The sequence below is a fragment of the Triturus cristatus genome, chromosome 8 (assembly GCF_964204655.1).
Source record: "Triturus cristatus chromosome 8, aTriCri1.1, whole genome shotgun sequence".
Classification (NCBI taxonomy): domain Eukaryota; kingdom Metazoa; phylum Chordata; class Amphibia; order Caudata; family Salamandridae; genus Triturus; species Triturus cristatus.
In genome coordinates, this window is record NC_140591.1 from 1281446933 (window position 1) to 1281471244 (window position 24312).

The following is a 24312-nucleotide window of genomic DNA, read 5'->3' on the forward strand; positions in this document are numbered from 1 at the left end:
TCAGACCATGGGACAGGATTCGGTGTGTCTTTACATGTTAATGCTAACAAGGGTTTTGCCAGCAAAGAGAAATTCGGTATCCAATGCCTACAGTATGAAGTAATGCCCAAGAAAGCACGCACTTCTCTCTGTGTTCTTGGCACACTTAATTGTGCAATGGCTTGAATTCTTTCTGGGGTCAGTTTCCTTCCCTCCTTCGATAAGAGATGACCTAAGTAGGTCACTTCTTGTCGACAATATTGCATTTTTGAGAGAGACACTTTGTGATGAAAGGCAGACAAATGACGCAACAATGACAATGTAGCTTCTTTGCAAATCTTTTCAGTATCCGCGGCGATTAGTAAATCGTCAACGTACTGAATAAGGATAGCGCCACTAGGTAAAACAAGTGCATCAAGCTGCGCTTTTAAAGCTTGACTGTATATTGATGGACTTTCACAGTAGCCCTGTGGAGTGCGTTTAAAACGGAAGCTTTGACCTCCTAAACTGAAGCCAAAAATGTCCCTACTCTCCTCTGCAATTGGGATGCTAAAGAAAGCATTCTTTAAATCGATCACTGAGAACCATGCAGCGGAGGCTGGAATCATAGTTAACAAGGCAGTTATATCAGGGACAACTGGAAACTGTGGCACAACAATCTTATTAACCTCTCTAAGATCAATCACAAATCTGTAAACAGGTGGCTGTGAAGGGTCCGTTCGTTTTAAGACAGGTAAAACCGGACTATTGCAAATGTTGCCTCTTGTTTCTTCAATTACACCCTTTTTAATCAAATCGCTGACAATTGCTAACAACGCTCTCTGACCTTCATTGGAGATCTTGTACTGGGGAATGCGTGGCAATCTGACATTGGCTTTTAAAGTGACCACGTATGGCGGTATTTCCAAGAGACCTACATCATTGGGACCAGTAGCCCAAAGGACATCCGGAAGGGATGACAATTCAGGCGGCAATGTATTCTTTGACAAGTACATCGGGGAAATCACTTCCTTACCTAATGTAAGTTGTACTCCTGAACGAGAACAATATAGCGTTGCATGCAATCTTTTTAACAAATCCAACCCTAGCAGATTTTCACCACAACCTGTCGTTAGGATGAGGGGTGCTTTTAACTCACAAGGTCCAACAGAAAGTGGCATAGGACTAGAAATCGGGTTCTTAACTGGGGCGCCAGAAAAACCTACTGAAACATTCATTTCGCCAGACAAAGGCGCGCCAGGGAGTTTTGAATGCATAATTGAACTCTTTGCAGCACCAGTGTCCAGCAGAAAGGGCTCTGTTACACCCGCTGTAGTTACCTTAACATACGGTCCACTCTGATCCACTGGTACTAAAACAACTCCCTCTCTCTGTCTATGGCTGTCCTAGTAATCATTACCTTCCACATTGTCATCTTCTGCATAATAGTCATTATTATAGTACTGAGCTGTATTACCAGTTGCATTGGCTTGCTGATCAAAGCTATTTATCGTATTTTGAGGCGGAAGAGGACGCGTGTTCTGGGGAACATTTCCATGCCCTCTACCTCTAGGAGCTTGCTGACCACCTCTACCTCTTGCGCCATACGCATTATTAGTACGCTGCATTAATTTAGGACAACTATACTTGAAATGACCTTCCTCTCTGCAATATGAACATTGATTGGGACCTATAGGAATACGTGGTTGATAATACCCATTCATTTGCTGGTTATTCTAAAGCTGTTGGGGTTGCTGATAGATACCTTGGGTTTGCCTATAATTATTCTGTCCTCCATGTGGCGGATAAGCCTGCTGTAAAAGGACCTTCGTTTTCAATTCTTTCGTTTTCTTGTCTGTTCTATCCTTCTCGTCTTTATCTCTATTTTCGTAATACTGTGCAGTAGCCAGTATTTGCGCTGAAGAGGAAACAGCCCAAGAACTTTCTGAATCTTTTAATTTCTTACACAACTCGGGAAGTAGATTCTGCACAAATTTATCAACAAATAACCGTTGGCCACCTTCAGTACTCATGTCTTGACCACTGTGGTCGATAAACGTTTCTTCAAACCTTGTAAAGAAATCGGACACTGTCTCATCTTTCTTCTGCTTGCATGCAGATAGTTTATCCCAATTCACGCGCATCGCGGGCATTAAAGTTTTCATGTATGTAATAATTCTACCAGGGAGTTCTGCTACCTGTTTCAAAATCAAATCGCATTCGACACAATTCCTGCGGGATTGTGTTTGAACCATGATCCTACAATTCCTCAGAGAGGAATTCAAACATTTTGTCAAACACATACCTCTGTTTCGGGGCATCCCATTGGTGAAAAACGTTAACAACTGATTCCACCTCATAGAGTGAAGGGAAACCAATCCACCTACGCGCCAGATGATCTAACACCTCTTTCTCTTCAGGACCAGGCAGCTGACTACGCAATTGCTTACATTGTAAACCAGGAGTCACACTAGATGACCCAAAGAGAGGCGACATTAAACTAGTAACTACATTAGCTAGACGTTGTCGTGCTGAAGGAGAAGTTGAGGCGAAAACGGGGGGAAAGACAGAGGGAAGAAAAGAGGATGCAGATACAGGTACCTGGGTAGTGTAAGAAAGAGCGCCAGGGGAGGCAGCTGATGTGCTAGGCAAAGTCGCAGGAAGCGCGGGGGCAACAGGTAACAAAACTGGCGGCCCTTGAGAGGGCTGTACTGTAGGGATAGGAGCCAGCTGAGGAGGAGCTGGCGGCTGTGGGAAGGCTTGCGGCACATTAACTGGAGGCTGCACATTCACGAGCTGTGGAGGCGCTGTGGCCTTTTGCGCATACGGGGGTGGTGAACTTAGCAAATGGGACATTAGGGAATCCTTTTCTTTCTCTTTTGTCTCATCTTGTACAAGGGGTGACAAAACTGGGTAACATTTATCGATCCCTAGTTTGCGCTGTCTATGTAACTGTTCATTCATTTGTTCCTCCTCATTATCTTTAAATTGCACAGCTGCTTGCATCATTGATATACCTTTTTCTCTCTTATTCCTTTTTGCTCGCTTAATTTCCTTCTGTTTGGCTTCCTTTCGCCATAGGCGGAAAGAATCAAACATCGCCGGCCGGGCTTTCTTTTTAAACAATTTAACTTCCAAATTATCTAAGATATCTGTATCGAAACTACCATATTGGGGCCATTTTAAAACACCGTCCTTTCTGGTGTATCGGATCCATACTTCATTATATGCAATGGGGCCCACGCCATGTTTGACATAAAGCTCATAAGTTGGAGTCCCAATTGGAGGAACCGGACATGAATCCTCTAATTGGGAATCCCTTCTACAACCCAAACAAAACAATCTTCCAAATACACTAGAACCAGGCATCTTCGCTCACTAGTCTAGTTTCAAACTTCAAAGGATTATCGAATACGATAGTCTCGTGAATACATGAGTCCTCTGGCTTTGGCACTTGCAAGTTCCAAATCAAAGCGATCCCGAAAAATACCAAATTCCCGAAGGATACCAAACAAACTGGGAGACGCTCCACTTATACTTAACTGAATATCGATGATCGATGGCGTCACCAGAAGACTCTCTCGATTGTTTCGCTCTACCAAATCGTCAAGGGTCCAAAACAGGGCGATTAATCAGGGCAGCAGTCCTTCGTAGCCGTCGGGACGCGGAGAACCTCGCAGAAAAGACTTTCAGACCACGTCGACATGCAGGGGTCGATGAAGTGGCGGCCTTCCTCCGGAATTTCCACACGAAGCTCCTCACGAACCTCTGGCTTGGGCCGGTACCGCTAAAATCGCCCCGAGTTGGGCGCCAACTGAAGTACTGGGTTTTTAGAACCCAGCGGTGCAGGGGAACACACCCTAAGACTTCGAGTTCTTCCTGTTTCAGACCCACAGAAACACAGAGTCTTCTAGGTGAAGTCAAAGATCTTGTTTATTGGCTGCAGACCAATTACAGGTGTCCGAGAAGTACAACACAATGTATGTTCTCAGGAGACTGCTTAAGCTTACAGAAACGGCCTTCTCCTTATATACAAAATATCATGCTTCAGGCACACATTCCTCGTTTTACGATATGGTCATTCACATGTATTCATTACAAACGAAAAAGGCAGAGTCATGATGACCATCCCACATTCCAGTTAAGCCAGCCCACAATTATTTACCCAGCGAGGCTCAGATCCCACATCAGATCCACATCAGATATCAACAGACCCCAATAAACATGGGCATCTCCTGTTTGTAAAACAAGCCATAAAGCAGGAAGAGTCAGGTGTGAAAGAGATTAGCCGGAGACTTGTGTGCATGAAGAGGCTTTATGGTGTGTCAAACCCTGATGCTAATCACAGGTGGCCGTAGGACGGGGAGCTCGTGGGACCGGACTGACCTGGGGCGGTGGAGCCAAGTCGCATAGGTCACAGAGAAGTCAAAGGAAGGCACATGTGTTCTAAAGGCCCGTACTTGTTCGTAATGTGTAGCCTATGTGAGGGCAACCATAAGATGGCCACCGCTCCAAGATGGAACCCACGAAGTCAATGTGTAACATCGTATACATAGTGCATTTATCGATGAAATGTTATGCAAAGCACTTGTACATACCGCATTGGCCATTCGCGGTTCGCTAATACCGGAATAGGCGGGGTAGGGCCCTGCCTCCCACGCGGTCCCAAATTTCAAAGTACCACAAGATCCCTAAGATACTTAGCCAATGTATTGACCATTAAGTGGACAGCAGGCCAGACGCTTTACACCTGAAAATGACCAAGTTTCAAAACTACCCATGTATTGAAACAATCCTTCAAACCAGCAACCACGTCTGCAACTCTCTACCGATGCAGCTAATGGCACACACTCTGCATTGTATTGTTCAAAAAAGCAACATACCTCCAAATTATAAAAATTTGATCAATATTGAGAGCCAGAGGGCAAACTTTTTGTGGCATGACTCAGCAATGATGATCATCATTTTCTGTGTGCCTTCCAAGCATCCTTCCTGCACCCTCCAGGACATTCAATGTTTAATTGTACTGAAATTCTGACCAAACTACAGCTATTATCTTTCTACTGCATTACACCCCCTTCTTCACTGAACAGGATTACCATTCCTAAATTTAGTAGTTGACCGGAGTTGTTCTCTATCATCTCCACACCTTCAGTTCTTGCTTTTTGTCTACCCTGCCTTGGACTCTCTCCTCTGTTCCAAATTGTCACTGAATAGGTAATTGTATTTGGTTGTTGAATTTTTAAACCCCATAATACTGATTGGTACAGCTGTTCAAAAATAAAACTGTCTGAATAAATTAACAAGATCAAAGAATTAATCAGAGCAATGGGGTTGTACCCTGGCAGGCAAGACTGCCCCAGTCCTCCCCAATGTGTGCTAGTAGATGCAGGACCAGTCTTCTCTCAGTAAAAAGTGGTTGCTTGAATGTTTTTTAACCCATTTTGGGGGATTTTACAAAATCAAACAAAATGAGCAGTTTGTATGCAGGGTATTATTATCTTTTTACAGAACTAGAGAAAAGTTACAGGCACTACAAGTAGGTGTCATTACTCCTCAGGATCATGAAAGACAATTTGAGGATTTAAGGTCTGGGCGTGAATCTGATGACTTCCAAATATGGATATATTGTTACATCAAATGTACACACTAGCAATGGTGGGTGGGATGTGGCATTGGATAAGATTGTAAAGAGGATGGGTGGTTAGCTAATGATGTTCCTGTTGTGTGTGGACTGGAATGTCCCAGTGGTGTCTATCTGCAGCTAGATGTGATGGGTTGCTGAGTTGTTCACATGCAATTCAGTGTTTTGTAACTTTTGATACAGGTTTCATACTTCCATAATCATTGGTAGGTGGATATATTGTACTGCAGTATTATTTAATGATAAGTGCCAGCAGAGCTCTCCGGTGCAAGCCTTGGCATATGGAAACCAAGTTACAAACATCCGTAATGAGAAGAAGCATGCAAACATGTATTCAAGTTGTGACTTGTCCCAATTATCTCCAGTGCATGCCGGTAGAGGCAATCACAGATAATCTTTAGTTACAGTAAATAGTGGTCACTTGAATGTTCACAAATAGCCCACAGCTACGTAAACCATCACACGTGTTTCATGCTTTGATAATCATCAGAAAGGTGAGTTCTTGATGGAGGGGACCTGCCTTGCTGCTGTAATATTAATGGATATGTGCCAGCTCAGCACTCCTCTCTGTAGGAGCCAAGCCACAATGCCCTCTCTTAGGCTGGGGCCTAAAAGAATTTATCCAAAATTCAGGGCTGCATGCTGACTTACAAGACTGTTCCAAACCCCTTCAGTGCATTCTGGTTGATGTAGTCACAGCTCCTGGGTGCAACCCTCTGGCTTGGGCAACCAAGCTACATTTCAATCAAAGTGTGAGCCGACCCCGTTCATCCTTTTTAGGTCGAGCCTGGGCAGCACATGCACTGCTCTGCGAGGCATGCTGTATTAGAGTATGGACTTGAAGCTCCACTCACTTTCCGCCCATACTTTTCAGTGGCTTGTGTCATTGTCCTTTGTATATGCTGGCTTCTGATTCATTAATAGGCTTGTCAGTCCCTCCTTAGTACCGCCTTGTCTTCATTTGTAACCTCCCATGAGGTTTGGCCATTTTACTTTGGTTGTTAGACGGTACGTCTTATTTAGTCTGTAAACACAATTTTCTTTAATGAGTTTCTCCTACTGCAGGCACGACATGCTTTCCTGCAACATTCAGCTCACCATGCACGCTTTCACTTTCCAAGCAGCTCAGGACAATGGCGGACGTTTCTTTGAAATGAAATAGGTCTCACATTTGCAATAGTTTAAGCTATTGGCATTGTAAGTGACAGTGCCTTTTATTTATGTGTTAATTATTAAAACACATAAATAAAAAACATTGTCATTTCAATCCAATAGCCTAAACTCTCTCATATGTGAGACCTATTGCCTTGCAAATGCTTGTTATGCAAGCCTTTGCTCTATGGGGGAGCTAATGAATGGTTTCTGTAGTCGGCAATCTGCACCTGGGAGATAGGCAGGGCATACCAGTAATTCTGTGTGCGACCCCTGCAGCTCTCTTATGTTTATACAAGCTACTGCTCATTAGAGGGGCTGGTGTGCTGCTGACTAGTTTCCGGAACTTCTAGCCCTTAACTGTCAATACTGTAGTGACAAGTCTTGTGCCACACACACACACACACACACACTCTCTCTCTCTCTCTCTCTCTCTTTCTTTTTCTCTCTCTCTCTCTGACTTTCTGGTGAAAACACAGGAGCACACAACTCATACATCAATGGCCACAGAATTGACTATATTTGAACATTCAAGTGACCACTACTTACTGTAAGGGTAAGAACTACAGTGTACTACATTTAGCAGGATGCAATGGTGGATTGGGACAGTGATATTACCCAATGTGGATCCCTCCTATATGAACTCCTGCTTATTAGGGAAGATGGTGACTGGTTCCTGTAGATTGCACTTCGCACTTGGGGAGCCGGCTAGCTCACAATTAATAGAGGAAACTGCAGCTGCTAATCATACCATCCCAGGGCCCAATTTACAAAGGTAAACTTAAACCAAAAGTCAAAGTTTTGACCTGAAGTCTAAGTTTAGATCTAAAGTCTAACTCTACTAATAGTAAAGTTAGAATATGTTAGACAAGTTAGAATAAGTTGGACTTTTGGTTTAAACCTAGACTAAAAGTCTAACTTTACTATTGGTAAAGTTAGACTTTAGGTCTAAACTTAGACTTCAGGTCTAACTGTTTCTAGTAGTAAAGTGAGACTTTTAGCCTAAATCAGACTTTTGGTCTGAGCTTAGACCAAAAGTCTAACTTTACTATTGGTAAAGTTAGACCTTAGGTCTAAACTTAGACTTCTAGTCTAAACTTAGACTTCTGGTCTAAGTTTACCTTTGTGAATTGAGCCCCTAGAGCCTCTGCACTTCGTATAACTCGGGAGTAGGGAACAAATATCAAAGTCCACATCACTGGCTTAATTTAAATGTTGAAATTACCACTTCTTAGAATGCACTGGGGAGTACTAGGATGAGCATGCTGTTCAGTAGGAGAACCCCCACCCCTTTATCTTATGCAACTTAAACATATTGAACATGTAAGAAAAGAACTCATGGGGACATATACGTGGGTTAACACAGTGCTGTGGGCTTGGTCATGTCAGTTCCTAGCACTTGCAAGATGAAAATAAACAATTACAAAGCCGTTGGGTCATCCAGTGCAATCTATGGGCTTCACCAAAGCTTGTTTTTTTACCTTTTCCAAGATGAATGTTCACTATCTTGGAACAGTGAAATAAAAACAAACTAAAATAAAACACAATGTTGGTGCTGTGTATGCATGGCCTAGCATGGCGGCCATCATGGATTGATTTTTTTTATACCCAAAGAGAATACATTTCAAGCTAGAGAACTAAACTGCATGACAATGGGCATCCCTGGGGCCTCTTCATGGTCTTGATTGCAAGAAAAACATGCAGAATGTGTCTCTTTTTTATTTATTTTTATTTTAGTTTTTAGAGTTTTATATATACCTACTAAACCCAAGACATCGGGTATCAGAGCACTTTACATGAGCACCAGTTTTGTTACAGATGGACACATTAATTTTTGTTAGGCATGGGAAGATTAAGTGATTTGCAGAGAATCACAGGATGTTGAGCGTCGTTGCCGAGACTCGAAACCGGTTCCCCAGTTTCAGGGTAGACCGCTCTAGCTGTAAGGCTACATCCTCTCCCCATCCTTGAAAATGGGCCCAACGGAGGGCCCCCATTCCCCAAGGTCTCACCTTACACCATGGCTGTGGGGCCAAGGGAAGGGAAGTGCTGCGAGACCCAGGGTAGGAGTTGGCCCAGGAGAAGGGTAGGTACCTCCAATGGGCATAATTGCAGTGAGACACTTGTGTCTTAAATGGATGGGCATGGCTCACAAGACGACCAGTGTGCCACGGCCTGGCTGCTGCACTGGTCCCGGGCGTATGTTGGTGGACTAAGTGTGGGTGCCATGGACATCTGCCCATCTCTCCCCATGCCTAGTTCCAGCCCTGTGGGGGCACGTTACGTATACAGCCTGTATCGGAAGTTGCAGCTTTTTGAGGTCGTCAGGTGCATGGGAACATCGAGCTGTGATCTGCACATCCCCTGGCGTGGCTCATCCCTTCCTCCAGGCATGGTATGCCCAGGTTGACGCATTGCCAGTTCCAAGCAGGCTGGCAGGATGTTGCCATCATGAGCCTGAGACTGACAAAAAGAGGAATGAAAGTGAGAAACTGAAAGCAGTTCATGGCTGTGGTCACAACCAAAGACAATGGTCACTGCAGGACTCTCTTGCAGAGAAGGCCATGGACTGTGGCCATGCATAAGATGTTAAGGGAGAGAGCAGTAAGCTAGCCGCTGCTGTGACTCCAGCACCTTCAGAGCCAGATGGAAAATGTGGAGAGGCAGCACCTAAGAACGCAGAGAGCAATGCCCACATTTCAAGCATCAGTGACATAACCAGCGGACCATTTTTGGACATTTGGCACAACACAAGTAAGGCGACCATATTTGGAGGGCCAGGATCTCCAGAACCTGAGGGCCTTATCTGAAGGGATAACACTCAATGAGCAAGAGGGTAACTTCTGAAGTGCTAGCTGTTGGGAAGCAACAGGATCACATGTGTTGGTCATTATGTCAAGAGCCAGATTACTACAGGTACATCTGGAGGTCCTGCGCCTCGGAGCCAGGTGGCCACATTTGGAGGTCCAGCACCTCTGAAGTCAGAGGACCACATCTGGGGGTCCAGCACCCCAGAGGACCACATCTGGAGGTCCAGGGCTTCTAGAGTCAGAGGACCACATCTGGAGGTCCAGCACCCCAGAGCCAGAGGACCACATCTGGAGGTCCAGCGCCTCTGGAGTCAGAGGACCACATCTGGAGGTCCAGCACCTCTGGAGTCAGAGGACCACATTTGGAGGTCCAGCGCTTCTGGAGTCAAAGGACCACATCTGGAGGTCCAGCACCTCTGTAGTCAGAGGACCACATCTGGAAATCCAGCGCCTCTGGAGTCAGAGGTCCAGGGCTTCTAGAGTCAGAGGACCACATCTGGAGGTCCTGCACCCCAGAGCCAGAGGACCACATCTGGAGGTCCAGCACCTCTGGAGTCAGAGGACCACATCTGGAGGTCCAGCACCTCTGGAGTCAGAGGACCACATCTGGAAATCCAGCACCTCTGGAGTCAGAGGACCACATCTGGAAGTCCAGCTCCTCTGGAGTAAGAGGACCACATCTGGAGGTCAGCGCCTCTGAAGTTAGAGGACCACATCTGGAAGTTTAGCACCACCAGAGCCATAGGACCCCATCTGGAGGGTCAGAAGCCTGAGAACCACAACTTGAGGGACAACACCCAATGAGCAAGAGGACAACTTCTGAAGAAGCAGCTGCTGTGGAGCAACAGGATCAGTGTGTCATCACTTCATGAGCTACATTTTCACAGGCACATATGGAAGCCCTGCTCCTCCATAGCCAGTGGACCACATCTGCACCTGAAGTGTCAGCAGCTCCTATATCAGTGCAGGCTTTTAGTTAGAGGTCACTCCTGTTGCAAAGGTTATTCAGTCAGAGCCCCTTTAGAGCCCCCCATATTTTTTAGCCCACTTAAACCGTGGGGAAACTTCCCGGCAGCAGGTAACACGCAAGGATAAGCCAGATCATCCAATGAAGCCTCACTCTTAAACTCTATGTATCATCAATACATCAAAGGCTTGAATCTCAGCAGGGACAACACAGCCTTTCATCCTTTTAGTTTTAACACGAGCACCATGGGATGGGTGGAATCTATTAGAGCGCTATGGGACAGAAACGCTGACAAAAGAAGTTATGGCAATCATTATTACTCAGTGAGGAGGAGTGAATATCAAGGTGAAAACAAGGGGTACATGCAATGCACATACGAAGCAGGGTGCGACACCTCGGTGGAAGTTGAACAGGACTGTGAAGATGTACGGCGGATGTTATTGGATTATTTTGAGCTTCCGTGTGTGAGAGAAAATGGCACAATTATTACAGGGAAGCACTAGTGCCAGAGACATCTAGCTGGGGCAGGTCACGAGGGAAGAACTCAGATGAAGCACGTCTGCTATTAGGGTTTCAGCCTAGGTGGTGAAACGTCTACCTCTAATCGCTAGGAATGACTACAATGTCACACTCACAAACTCAGGAAACTGGCAGCGGTGGGCGACCGGTGACTTCTGGGGAAAAGGAGATATTAGTGTGAGTGGCCCTCGGGGAGACACACAGGGCGGGTTACCCCTAAGGGCAGGGCTTTAAGGGGGGGTGAAAAAACTGGGGGGGGTTCTCTCAAAAGGGCATGGCCAACGTAATTGAGGCCCCAGCTTAAAAACACGTAAACTTAAAATCTGTGCAACAAGGACGGCCCTCATTGGACCATAGCAGCGGCTCCTCTCCGGGAACGCCCTCCGGTCCGGGCCTAGCAACTTCACGTCTGTCTGGCTGCCCCCGCAGGAGCTCGCTGCCCGGGCCGGAGAAGGCGCACGTCTGCCGGGTTTCGCTTCTGGATTGTTTCCCCTCTCTGCGGGTCTTACGCCGGCCGCCCCTTCGCTTCAACCCTCTACAGCGGAGCAAATGACGCCCCCCCCCGAGCGCCCATCACAGGTGAGGGGGGACACTGGTTTTACAAAACAGACACGTGCTTTTCTTTTTATAAAATAGATGAACGCAAGAAGACAGCTGTTGGCCGCCAGCACAAATTCCTGTATATTCCGTGCCCTTAAAGTGAACTAAGCCCTAAAAAGACGTGGTTTGTCAGACTACAGGGGTCTGCGGTACACATTGAAGTGGCGGGCGAGCCATCAAATGAACAGCGAGAGCCGAGCGTCTTGCTGGGCTCTAGTAGTCCATGCTCGAGCCGTGGCAATGTTTGGCATGTAAACGGTGCCGCTCGGAGGCTGGATATTCTGCTGACCTTGCCCGTATCATCGTGTTTGCCTGGAGAAGCTTGCAGTGGGGTGCCAGAGGGCCGAGAGCTATATTTTTTTTTTTTCCACTCTACTCACGGGACTGCGAGGACCAGCGGGCCTTGCGCCTCTCCTGACATTGACTGCAGCTGGTGCCTCTTCCCGACCCCGCCCCCTAATTGTTATATCTGATAGCCCCTTCACGCGTTAGCGGGACACGAGCGGGGCGCAGACCGGGGCGAAGCCCGGGCAAAGGGCGGGCCCTCTTAGGCCCTCAAAGGCCGAGTGAGGCCGGGCAGGGCCCAGTTATTTACGCGTTATACCCTGGTTAGTGATTTTTGCATTGTACTTCTCTGGTTATACGTCCATTATGGCCCCAAGCACTGTTAAAAATGCTAATGAAATGCCAGGGGTTATGTCAACTGGTCCGCTGGACACTTACTTCAAAAGGGTAGTGCCCGATGAGGACAAGGATAATACTCTGGCCAAATGAAGGACTGAACGTCGCCGCTCAGTCAAAAATTTAAAGCTTAGGGCTCCTGACGGCCTCATTTCCCAGGTCCCTCTTTGCGTCGGAGCTAGTCCTATTGCTTTGGGTGATCCCCCCATACAGGTGAATGACCCTCTCTTGCCAGTGGAGTGCACTCCTACACTTAGTGCCCATACGGTTCAGGATAGTAGTGAAATTACCCCCCATAGTCTCCTTAGTATATCCGAAGTTTTAAACATACCCACCCCCCTTTGCGGTAAACAGGCTAAGAAAAACACCAAGATCTCCAAAGTAGTTAAGACTCAAGGCTCTCCACCGAATAAAAGAAGACGTAAGAAAGGGGGGACTCGGCAAAACCTAAGCTTAGCCACTCTGAGTTTGGGAAGTACTCATTGAAGGCTGTTAGTTCGTCACAAGGGAAGGCAGCCGAAGAGATCTCCACGCTTAAACTGCTCCCTTCTTCAACTGCTATCTTAGAACCCGAGGTGAGCCCCACAGAGTTAACCCTTACCCTTGCTGATCCATTGCTATTAGCTGCCCCTTCTGCTGTCCAACAAGAAGCTCTGGCCCATCTGATCAAGTCTCTCATCACTCCCATTATTGAAAGTTTAGTGAGATTGGAGAAAAGACTTGCGGATATAGAATCCGCCATAAGCAGAAAGGTGGATCCGATTATAGATCAGGCGAATGTGGCTGTACCCATTGACTTAGTACCTATTACCGTGGTACTTAAATCTAACCCCCATTCTACTAAGATCATATCCCAGCCCACTAACCAGATAGTTTCCAACCACCATAGGTTATTGCCCCCCACAATCGTGAGTACTCTGGTTGAGACTACATCTAGTGACCTGGGGGGGGGAAGAGCAAATGCACCCAAAGGGACCTCGTGGGAAGAGAGGGAAAGACCCAGTTATAGCAGTTCTTTAACAAATAACATGCCGCAAGTTGATCTGCCCCCTGAAGCTGTGCCCTTGGTGGTTGTTTTGACGGGGGTGCCGCCTTTGTCCAATAACAAAAGAGAAGGGTACACCCAGCTGAAAAACAAAATCATGCATTGGCTTAGTACTCACAGACCAATCGAGGAGAATATTAACGGTGAGATACTACATGTTAGGCGCCTTTCCTGGTTGGGTGGCAGAAGCAAAAACATCGAGGGAGACATTGTTGTAGTAAATTTCAGAGACCCTCGTGCAGTTGACTATATTTTGAATTGGCACTCAGGAAGTGTCAACAACTGCATCACTCCACGCGCACTTATTTTTATCCTAGATCTTTGGTGTTCCCCTCATCCTCTATAAGCAAGCAGGCTTTATCTCATCTAAACACCCCGACAGTATCCATTCCTAGTCATCAAGCACACGACCCTTACACAGCTTTTGCTGCTGATATTCCAAGGTGGGACTTTGTTCCCCCAAGATCTAATAGAAACTTCAATAGGGGATGGGACCTCTCGAGGCCCTTCACTCCCTTGGAGGCAGTGAACCGGTTTGATGTGCTTACTAACATGGAAGACTGCGACTGAAGATTACAGACCTCCCAGGGCTCAGAGGGACGACTAGGCTCAGCTAGCCCCGAGGCCAGTGCATGTGAGATGTATACAGAGGCCACTGGTGTTGCCTTTGGGCACAAGGGTTTAACCCTGCCAACTGGATTCGATACTGGAGGGATTGTAACCACCTCTGTACCCGTGACCACGGGTTGCAGTGTTGTAGGTTCTCCATCGTCAAACTCACTACATCAAATAGATTCCATAAATGTCTTCAATCCACAAGTGTTGGATGAGAACGTGGGGGTCACTTCTGACCTATATGTAGAAGACAATATGGTTATCCACTTGGTCTCATGGAATGTGGCTGGTTTGCAAAGAAAGTTGGCTCTTCCTGATTGGAACTCCTTCATCGAGAAGTTCGATGTTTGTATGTTCCAAGAAACCTGGAGTATGCTCCCAGTTCACAAATCAGGTTATACTACCTTCTTCCTGCCAGCTCAAGGCTGTGGAAGGGGTAGACCAGCCGGGGGCCTACACGTTTGGATAAAAATTTCTCTGAACTGGGGTGTTACTAATCATGACTCTGGGAGTTGGGACATTCAACACATATCCTTTGTGGGACCAAACAAGGCCAGTAGGATTGATTTATTTAACATCTATTTAAGAGGGTCTACGGTAGATATAACCTCAAGCACAGTAACCATTTTAGATCAGGCATTAACCACCTTTCCCCCCTCATCTAAAATCATCGTGGGGGGGGGACTTTAACTGTACCTTTGAGCCCCTTGGTGGTGATGACCCCTTGGGTACCGAGGAGGTGGACTCTAGATGGTCTATCCCGGCCCTGTCCTTGGCCCCAATTAAAAAGTGGTCATCAAAGGTAATTCAGATCAATGCCCTTACTGTGGAACATAATATTAGAGCTCTTAATGGCAGGACTCCCTCTGATCCCGACGGTGCGATGACCTTTAACAGGCTCAGTAGCCTGTCGAGAATTGATTATATTTTAATAGATGTGTCACTGTGGTGTGACCTAATAGACATGGAGGTGATACCTTCGCAGGACAGTAATCACAATTCTTCATGTATGAAGATGCGATGGGGGAAGCGAAATGACGGCAAGAGGTTATCCCATCTGCGGTCCACCAATGAGGTGGTACCATTCCAAGGTAACCGTAGGTTGAAATGGGAAAAAGTTCAAACCCAGGTTGACAACTTAGCAAGGATTAGGGCGTTCGTAGTAGATCTGACCACAGAATTGGTGGCCCTCGATCAGGGTCCAGGGAGTGCCCAGGGTAAGTCCTTTGCACAGGCATATTAAAATGTAGTAGAGGAGGTAGGGGGGCAATAAAAAAATTAATATGACAAAACAAAGTAATCACTGGTACTCGGCCCAGTGCAAGGCAAAAAGAAACGAGATCAGAGCTGCCCTGCGTAAAAAGAGTCAACCTCTAGTTAGTATAGCCAGGAAAGAATATGCAAAGGCTTTGGGGCAGGCCAAACGAGAGTGGGAGGAACAATACTGGCAGGATCTCAAAGCAGCTTCCAACAGGAAGAACCCACGACTGTTTTGGGAACTGATTAATAAAGCCAGGTTGTGTAACTCTCCTCCACTAGTCAATCACATAACCAGCCAGCAATGGTTTTCCCATTTCTCAGTAGTGTATGGTGGGTCAGAAGTGGCTCTCTCCCCCCTGATCATGCTGCTAGGGTTCCCCCCTTATTGCCGGTCGAGGATCCCTTCCTGTCTTCTGAGGTGGTGCTGGCTATCAGACACCTGACCCCGAAGAAAGCTGCCGGCCCAGACGGGATACCAGGAGACCTCCTATTGGAAGATCCGGAAATATGGGCTAAACTTATTGCCCAAAGAATGAATCTGATCTCCAAGGGATTCCCCGTCCCAGATTCATGGAAGGGAGCGGAGGTGATCACTGTGTTCAAGAAGGGTGCCAGAGAAGATCCTGCCAACTACAGACCGATCAGTTTGATCGACGTGATTCAGAAGGTGGTTGGCAGGGTCATTATTATGAGGGTAGGCATCTGGATGGAAGAGAAGCATGTTTTGTCACACCTCCAAGCTGGGTTCCGCCAAAGGGTGGGCACGATGGACCAGGTCTTCCGCTTCTTTGCAATCTATTGGAAGACAGTCACCATCAACAAAGGTAGCTTATACCTGGCTTTCATAGATCTCAGGATGGTGTTCGACCTGGTCCCTCGTGACAGGCTGTGGGAAGTTTTAGAGAAGATGGGCTTTCCAAGCTCTCTTCTAGGCTTTATTGTGCAACTCCATGAGGGGAACTATGCGAGGATCAGATGGGGTACTCAAGGTCAACTGACCGAGAGGATACCCGTGAGGAGGGGTGTACGCCAGGGATGTGTTATGGCTCCAACGCTGTTTTCTCTCTTTGTGAATGGAGTGGTGGACCACCTGAGAGAGGTTCCGGCCGATGCTCCATCCCTGGCAGGCGAAAAAATCCCTACACTCCTCTTCGCGGATGACACTATTCTGATCTCCAAGACCCCGTCAGGCCTCCAAAAGCTTTTGAATCGCTTTAGCACCTTTTGTACTGAGAGAGGTCTCACTATCAATACCTCTAAAACAAAGCTCATGGCCCTAGCACCCTCTACCAGATTCAGAAATAATTTCTTGCTCAATGGTGAGCCTTTGGAGCTGGTAGACTCTTTTGATTACTTGGGCATCAGGGTTAATAACCGGATGAGCTGGAAAGATCACTTGGCCAAAATGTTGCTAAATTTCAAAAGAGTCTCAGGGGTGGTCTTGAGAGAACATCGGGAGTCCAAAAGCAAGCCTGTGGCACCGCTCCTTGCTATTTATGAGGGCCAAGTTCTACCATCTGCCCTTTACGGCTCTGAACTATGGGGGTTCGAAAATATCCCAGAGATAGTAAAGTCTGAAAACAAGTTCTTGAGAGATCTGGTTGCCCTCCCTGTTTCTACTCCGCTAATCCCTTTATGGGCAGACATGGGCAGGCGTCCTCTTAAAGACCTAGTGCGCCTGCGCCCTCTACTTTTTTGGGTTCGCTTGCGTAGGACTAGGGAGCTTCAAAAGTATGCCGCTGCCCTAGATGAACTAATCTTGCTCAACACTAACAACAGGATTAAGTGGTTGAGCAACCTGAGGCAGATGGTTGTTCTATTGGGTCTGAGTGATACTTGGAAAAGTCCAACACCACCACCTAAGTTAGTGATAAAGCAGTTGTACTGGGATTGGGTTCAGAAAGAGTCCCTTAGTAGAAATCTAGGGGGCTCCCTAACTGAGAGGTTCTTGTCGTTTAAATGGGCCAGGAGCTTCGAACCGTTTCTGGACTTTATAGAGATACCCCTGGATAGAGCACTTTACCTAAAGGTTAGGTTTGGGATTCTCCCGGTTAATGATTTCACTTTGGGGTGGAAAAAGCAGGGTGATTCACTGAATTCATGCCCAGGGTGCGCAGCTCCTACAGAGTCCGTGGCACATTTCTTTTTTGCCTGCCCAGCATATAGGGTATCCAGGAGGACATGGCTGAAGCCGCTATGCAAGGGGTTGGGCCTTAGATGCCATAAAATGGCCCTGCGGATTCTCTGCACTGACACATCTTCTATTGCTATGCTATGCGGAGTAGCCACATTTTTGGGAATTGCTTGGCGGTTACGTATGAGGCGTATCAAGGCCCCCCCCCCATTCCACCTAATTGCGGAAAGGCCCTGGGCTGGTTGCCCCCACCCTGTTTGACATTTTTTTCCCTTTGTACCTCTTATTTTAATGGTGAAACAGGAGTTGTTAGATGTATTTTAGGTCTGTGATTTTTGCTTCATATTTTTATTGTACTGTAAACTGTTTTCTTTTATGATGAATTTTTTTTATCGAATAAAGAATTTAATTGAATTGAAAATAAAATCTGTGCTTCGCATAGAGTGCTGCCTGCTGGCATTTTGCTGCCTCTGCATCCAGGTATATAATAGAACAAGCAACATTACACCTACAGCAAGCTAGGCTATTGGCTTTGTCAATGGTTGTTAGTTGCGTAAAATAAATAAGCAGCAACTATGGCTTCGTTGTATATAATATTGAAAATGCCTCAGTTCTATAAAGATGATACTGTGAAAGTACTATAACGAGTCTCTTTGAAGTTACATCACAAGCAGTGAAGGGTGGCATCGATCCAGAGTTAAAAAATATTTTTTTACGGAAGTTGACAGCAAAAACGGACAGCCCGATAGGGTCTCCTCTCTGCACTTGCTTTTTAGAACTGTCGGTGCTCAGTACCAGCAGGACCCGGTCTACTTAAAGCCCTGCCTAAGGGCGAGGAAACATTCAGACGGGCAATCCATGGTTGGTAGCTATATGGAGTTAATGTAATGGAAAAGTAGGAAACACAGGATTCGGGTAGTGCATTCAGCGTGGACAAAGTGCTCAAGGGACAAAAATCTTGGGGAGGGGGGCAAATTCGGAGTGTGGTTAAAGGAGGTGAGACCTCTAGCTTGCGAAGTCTCGAGGATGCTCTAAGTGCTGGAGATGAGGGCACTCTAATCAGGGCTCGATCCATCGCCTCAGGGGTGTGCCTATGGTCTGCGGTGATTGGACAAGTCTGCTCTGTGATTCTACAGGGGCGGAGCTGCCATTGGCCAGGACGGGCGCTCCCATTGTCCGTATGTAAATAGCAATAACTGCAGCCCTTTGCCTCTGTCTCTGCAGCCGCTCCATGTGCAGCGGGAGCTGTCAAGAGTGAGCCTCTCAAAGGCTCCTCTATATAAGAGGGGGAGACGGGGGACGGGGAACAAGTGGAAGAGGAGGTGAAAGGAGGCGGAACCCCGCTAGCTGGCTCGTTTACTCAAAGTGGAAGCTTGCTCCGAGCATTAACACAGGACAGAAAGCAGGACGGGGAAAGTTTATGCTTGGGAGTCTCAGGACCTGCCATGAGTTGTCTGGATGTTATGTACCACCAAACTTATGGAGTGCGCCAGTACCTGCCTGCCCCGACGTCAGCGTCAGCGTGTTCCGCCGCTTACTGTCATCAGCCGCACCAGAGCCAGCAGGTGAGAGCCTGTCACTGAGCGCGGGCGGAAGGGGCGGGGGGAGGAAGGTGAGATGCTACAAGTAGCCTATCGGCAAGGTTGTCTTCTTGGATTTATGGGGCGCCGTGCAACATATATTTCTGAGGCTCCTGTTTTTTTGTGTGTGCGTTTTCTGCTAATTAAAGATGGAATGACGCCAAGCAATCTTTCAGAAATGGGGTCACGCAAAAAAACAGACGAAATATGTATTTCTGGGACCATAGACATCCTTGAGATGGCAATGGCTAAAGAGAGACAGAGCCTGAGGTAGTCAGAGAGGGGAGAATTTGTATTGTAGACATAGAGCGTTCACTTTCCGTAGAAAGTGGGGGCCCTGGCAAGTACCCATTCTGCCCATGCATTAAAATGCCTCTGCCCAGTGGACCTATCTTAAAGAAGTCTGCAGTATGACTTACTGAGAGAATACATTATAGGGGCGGGGGAACGGGTGTGTGATGACTAGGGAGTTTAATTATTATACATTGTCCTTCAATAAAGACACTGTCATAGCATTCTAGCTGTTTCGTAGCGCTTTAAATAATATGTCTACTTTCAAATCCGTTATCTGAAGGACTACTCTATGTAAGGCTCTGTGTGTGTTTGAACCACAAAGCAAAAAAAAGTGTGCATGTGTTAGCATTGTGGCACTATCACCATCGGTGAACTGTTGCAAGCGCGCGCCCGTGTGTGTGTGTGTGTGACAGTAAACCCACGCGTGGGAGTGTAGGGATTACAGCAGGTCGTAATTGTGTGTGAACACTTCAGACACCCCTCCTGTCCCCGCCACCCCACAAGTTTCATACGTTGATTGAAACTGCATATATGGATAGTCTGAAGCAGGTATGTATATACATAGGGACTTGATTGAAAATGGAGCTAAAACATTTGGAAATAGTGAGATTAAAGTTTTAAACATGCACAAATGTTGTCCGAAAATAGAGCTACTGAAAACTTTAACAGATGTAATCTCCGTCCTTAACAGAAAACATGTATGTGATTTTGTGTGTGCCTCCACTGGACTTCTGAAAACTTCTAAGAAGTGCTATGGGCTCGGTGCCATTTTGGGGAGTGTGTTTGGAGGGGTGAAGCGGGACTGACATTGCCTCGCCGTTTACAGCCAAGGATGAAGGCTTCCTGTGGCGGCTGCATTCCATGCGGTTTTATCATAACTCTCTATGAAGACCGTTTCACCATACATGGGAGGCAGCCCCAAATAACCGTCTCTGGAGGAAGGGGCAGAGTTTCCTGTTCGTAATTCACAGGCACGTGCTGGTGAGCGGGCCGGATTGAGTGCACCTGCAAGCCAAATGCTCGTGGCACCTGGAGGCCCTCGGTTCGAGTGTCTTGTCGGCTCAATGTATTCTGCGTGTGATCTTGGGCAAGTAACTATATTCTCAGTGAACTGTGCGCGTTTAGATATCAAAACAAAAGCGCATGGGGCTTAACTGACTAATACACATGGATGGCTCTGTATCAATCGGCCTGTAAACAACATTAGTTAGTTTGCAGTGTTATGGAAACTTGCAAAAGAGAGATTGTGAGAATTATGTCTGCCTGTTTTTCCGTCTTACATTTTTAAGGATGGCGGGAAAAACAATATTTAGCCAGAACATAGAGGGGCACGCTTTACTCAAGCCACCCAATTTTCCTCGGCACAGACGCTTCACCCCGGAAAACTCGTCCCTATATTATTGCAAAGGCTTCTGTGTAAAGTCAGCCAGCAAACAATGCTAGGTGTATGGTGCCAAAGGAGAAAGCCATAGTAAACGCGCCACTAGGGGCTACGCGAAAAGTCCGCAGCGAGAGCTGGAAGAGAAGTCTCGGCTCCCCCCCGAGGCCGCGCTCACGTATGCTAAGTATGCGTGTGGGCGGACGCATTCCCGGCCCTTGGCAGGCGCTCACACACGCTGCTCCCAGCCCCTCGCAGACACATTCCTCCGAGATTGAATGCTGTTAGTTACACTGCACTTTCGTGCGCTCGTTTCTGCCGTGTCACCCTTTCTGCGGTGAGGGCTGGCGCGCCTCCGGCTCTCCGGGATCCGAGATGTTTTGGCCATGACGCTCACATAGTTTGCAAATTTCCACTGCACTATTCCAAGTGCAAGATGTCCCTCGTAGCGCAACGTTTTGTTTAACTCACACATCTCCTCAGTGGTATGTTGCGGTTCCCGACAATTAAAAGTGCGATGAAAGAGTAAAAGTATGCAAGTCTGCATAAGCAGGAAAAGGGGACATTAGAGGCGCAGCTGTCAACCCTTCGGCTTGATGCACACAATAACTGTATTATTAAATAGCGAAAACACACATAGTCGAGGGGATGTGAATATGAAGTTGTCAGGAGCCCTCTTCTTTCCTTAGTCTAAGCAGTTAATTCAAACTACTCTGCCTGGTATGTGTATACAGACACCCGGGCGCGCTCACAGTACAGATGTTTTTGTTTTAATCTTGCATTTTTTTATTCTGAGCCACAAAGTTGTCACATACCAGCTGCCGCTCAAACAATGTAATCAACAACTTCAGATGCATTCCTGAAAGGTTACAACTCCTTGCGTTGTTAACACTTGTGGTACTGACACCACAGCACACTTATACAAACTATCCTGCGAAAGTAAATATCCACACATTTCGGAGAGTCGACGCCATTATTTTTTTTATGGTATTTGGGAATGTCCTCTGGGGCTTTGCAAAATTGCATTACTCACTGCCAATAATTGTTATTTTCTCATGTAAACGTCGATTTTTGGCTTTCTTGTATGCTGTGCAATTTTGTTTTTCTTTTACTGGTGACATCATTTGCACTTGCAGGAGAAATTATTTGAAAAGTAAATGTCTTTCAGGAACTGTGACGCTTAATGTGAACTATAACTAAAAAACGTCCACGCAGGACCTTCGGAACCGCATAAAAAGACATTTCGCTGGCATTACTTTAGTACACAACAAAGGCATTCCTTGTGATGAATCTCCCCCAATGACCACACAAGCAAAAGTGCATACCACTTATAATTCTCATGAGAATTAACGCATGTTATGCACAGGATAAAATGTGCAAATGTGTCCACCTTTAGAATATTTACTCCTGCTTTCAAGTTGGAAGGCCTACTTGGTGGGCAGTAGTCTATGTATCAGCCTCTCACTGTCTGCTAGAAGGATGTGTAGGGACTCATACATGTTGAAGTCCCTGCTGACACAGGCTTTGAAAATGAACACTTTTAGGACCTGCATTGGTGGTAAATGAAATCCTTCAGTTTATGGGGGCAATAGTACATTTGGAGCAAAAATCTACCAGTGGCATTTCCATCAAAATACCATCCTAATTAAGGGAACTCATAAATATATTACACACCTCAATAGCGGCAGCCCTATATTGCTGCTGGAAAAACCTATAATATTAATTATTCAGCAATAAGAATATTTTTGTAACCCATCTGCTAACTCCATCAATAAATAAGGAATATGTTCAAAATCGTTGATTTTCAAAACATAAGTTTCCAGATCAATCTCTGATAGAATATAGACAGCATGGTAGTGGTTTGAAGAAATACTTTGCTATGGTGCTGTAAAATGGATCCAGGCCCTGCTGCAGTGCTTCATTTGTGTGCCAGGGCTCTAGCCAGGAGGCCTCTGCAGCTTGCACCACCCATTGCCACTGCCAGCGTTGCCAATAACAAACCTACACAACTACTAACCAGCACACATCTACAAGTGAGACAATTCAGCCTATTCCCGGTCCCTATAGCTATAAATATATCTTCGCCGGCAGGTATTAGTTGTTTTGAATGATTACTGAATTAAACAATTGCAGTTCTGCTCATCTCTAAATTATAGCCACAATGCCAGCCACCATGTGGCATCTGTCATAAGTGCCAGTGTCGAAGATTAAGTGCCGGTGCCAACAGTTAAGTGCCAGTAGCAGCACCGGAAACTACCGGCTCAAATTAAGCACTGCCCTGGTGACACTGAGAAAACTATGCTTACCCCGCAGCCAGCTTGATGTCAAAGTAGATCAATGTCCAACTTTCACTAAGGACCTAACTAAAATTTGGGTGGCAACAAAAAGTACAGGGATTCCTCCAGTAAGTGCTAAATATGGACGAGAATCCATCATTGGGATTTCCTCTATGATACTTAAATGGAGGAGAAAATCTACAGGTGGATTTCCTGTGTGACTTAGCACTTACCCTAAATATCACAGAATCTCCAGCTACCACCCAACTCTGAATCAGGCACTCAGGGCAAAACTAGAGAGATAGGTTACATAAGGGGCGTCAAGCCTGTCTAACACTACCCTGAACTCATCTTCTGCAGACACATGCATGAGCTGACATAGAGCTCTCAACATTTTTATCTACAGTTATTAACACTGATGCACAAATTATGCAGCCAAAACCACTTATGCAATCAATAATAACAAAGCCTCCTCGTTTAACTGACTTACTATTAGTAGTAGTATTATTCATAATATCAACCATAAAAAATACAAATGCAGAATACTACAAACTAATTGTATAAAGGGTATCTAGCAATAAGTATTGTCATAATTTAATTCAGTGTTGGACGCGGCGAGGGCCGCTAACTTTTGCGAGAAGATACATCTGCATACATCATTTACAACATCCTGTGGAGAGTTTCATTTCCACTAAAATTTAGATAAATATATACGCAATAGTCATTATAGGAGCCCACGCCATTACTGGTTTCAGTTTGCATTTCCATTCCACCCCATTCACTTCCTGCCACCCACATGAATCCAGAATTCTCAGCTCGCTGACAAATTAGAAACAAACTGTGGTGAAAATCCAGCGTTTTCAAGGGAGAGACATTGCACCTGCTGGGAAATCAAAATGCAGGAAAAACAAATGTTCGGGTGTTGCGCAGCTGTTTCCTGTCAATTTAAGCATCTGGCTGTTCCGCATTTAGCTAATTAAAGTTAATCCTTAAAAAAATAGTTTTCTATTCTTTATAACTAAGGAGCTGTTTGACAAAGTTCAGCGACGTAAAAAGGTTTGTGAAGACTAGTCAACATCTGGGTGAGGCTTCAAGGTTACATCCTTTTAGGAAAATTCCCATTAGAAAGAGTAAACACATATTGGCAAACCCAAAAGGTCTGGTGTTGGGTGCCAGTCTTTTGGCGTTGTCATTGCTTGTTTTGCTGTGTCCTGTATTTTGTAAAACTTTGTTGTTGGAAGAACTGATGGAGCCTTACCATTATAAAAAATAAAAACATTGGCTAAAAGCAAAAATATTTTTTTAATCTATAAAAACACACATTTCCACAGCAGTCATTGGCACGGAATAAAACTACGTTGTGTACGGATATACTCCTAGTGAAAGAGCAGAGTGCCAT

At 46.0% G+C, this 24312-nt stretch overlaps 1 protein-coding gene across 1 annotated transcript in view; it reads left to right on the forward strand.

Moving 5' to 3' along the window:
• Positions 1-18583: 18583 nt before the first annotated feature.
• Positions 18584-24312, forward strand: part of VGLL3 (vestigial like family member 3) — a 71134-nt gene continuing 65405 nt past the window's right edge. The window contains exon 1 of the mRNA XM_085623017.1: positions 18584-18950. Within this exon, the coding sequence (XP_085479143.1) occupies positions 18831-18950 (120 nt within the window). The 5' untranslated portion in view covers positions 18584-18830. The remainder of the gene's footprint in view (positions 18951-24312) is intronic.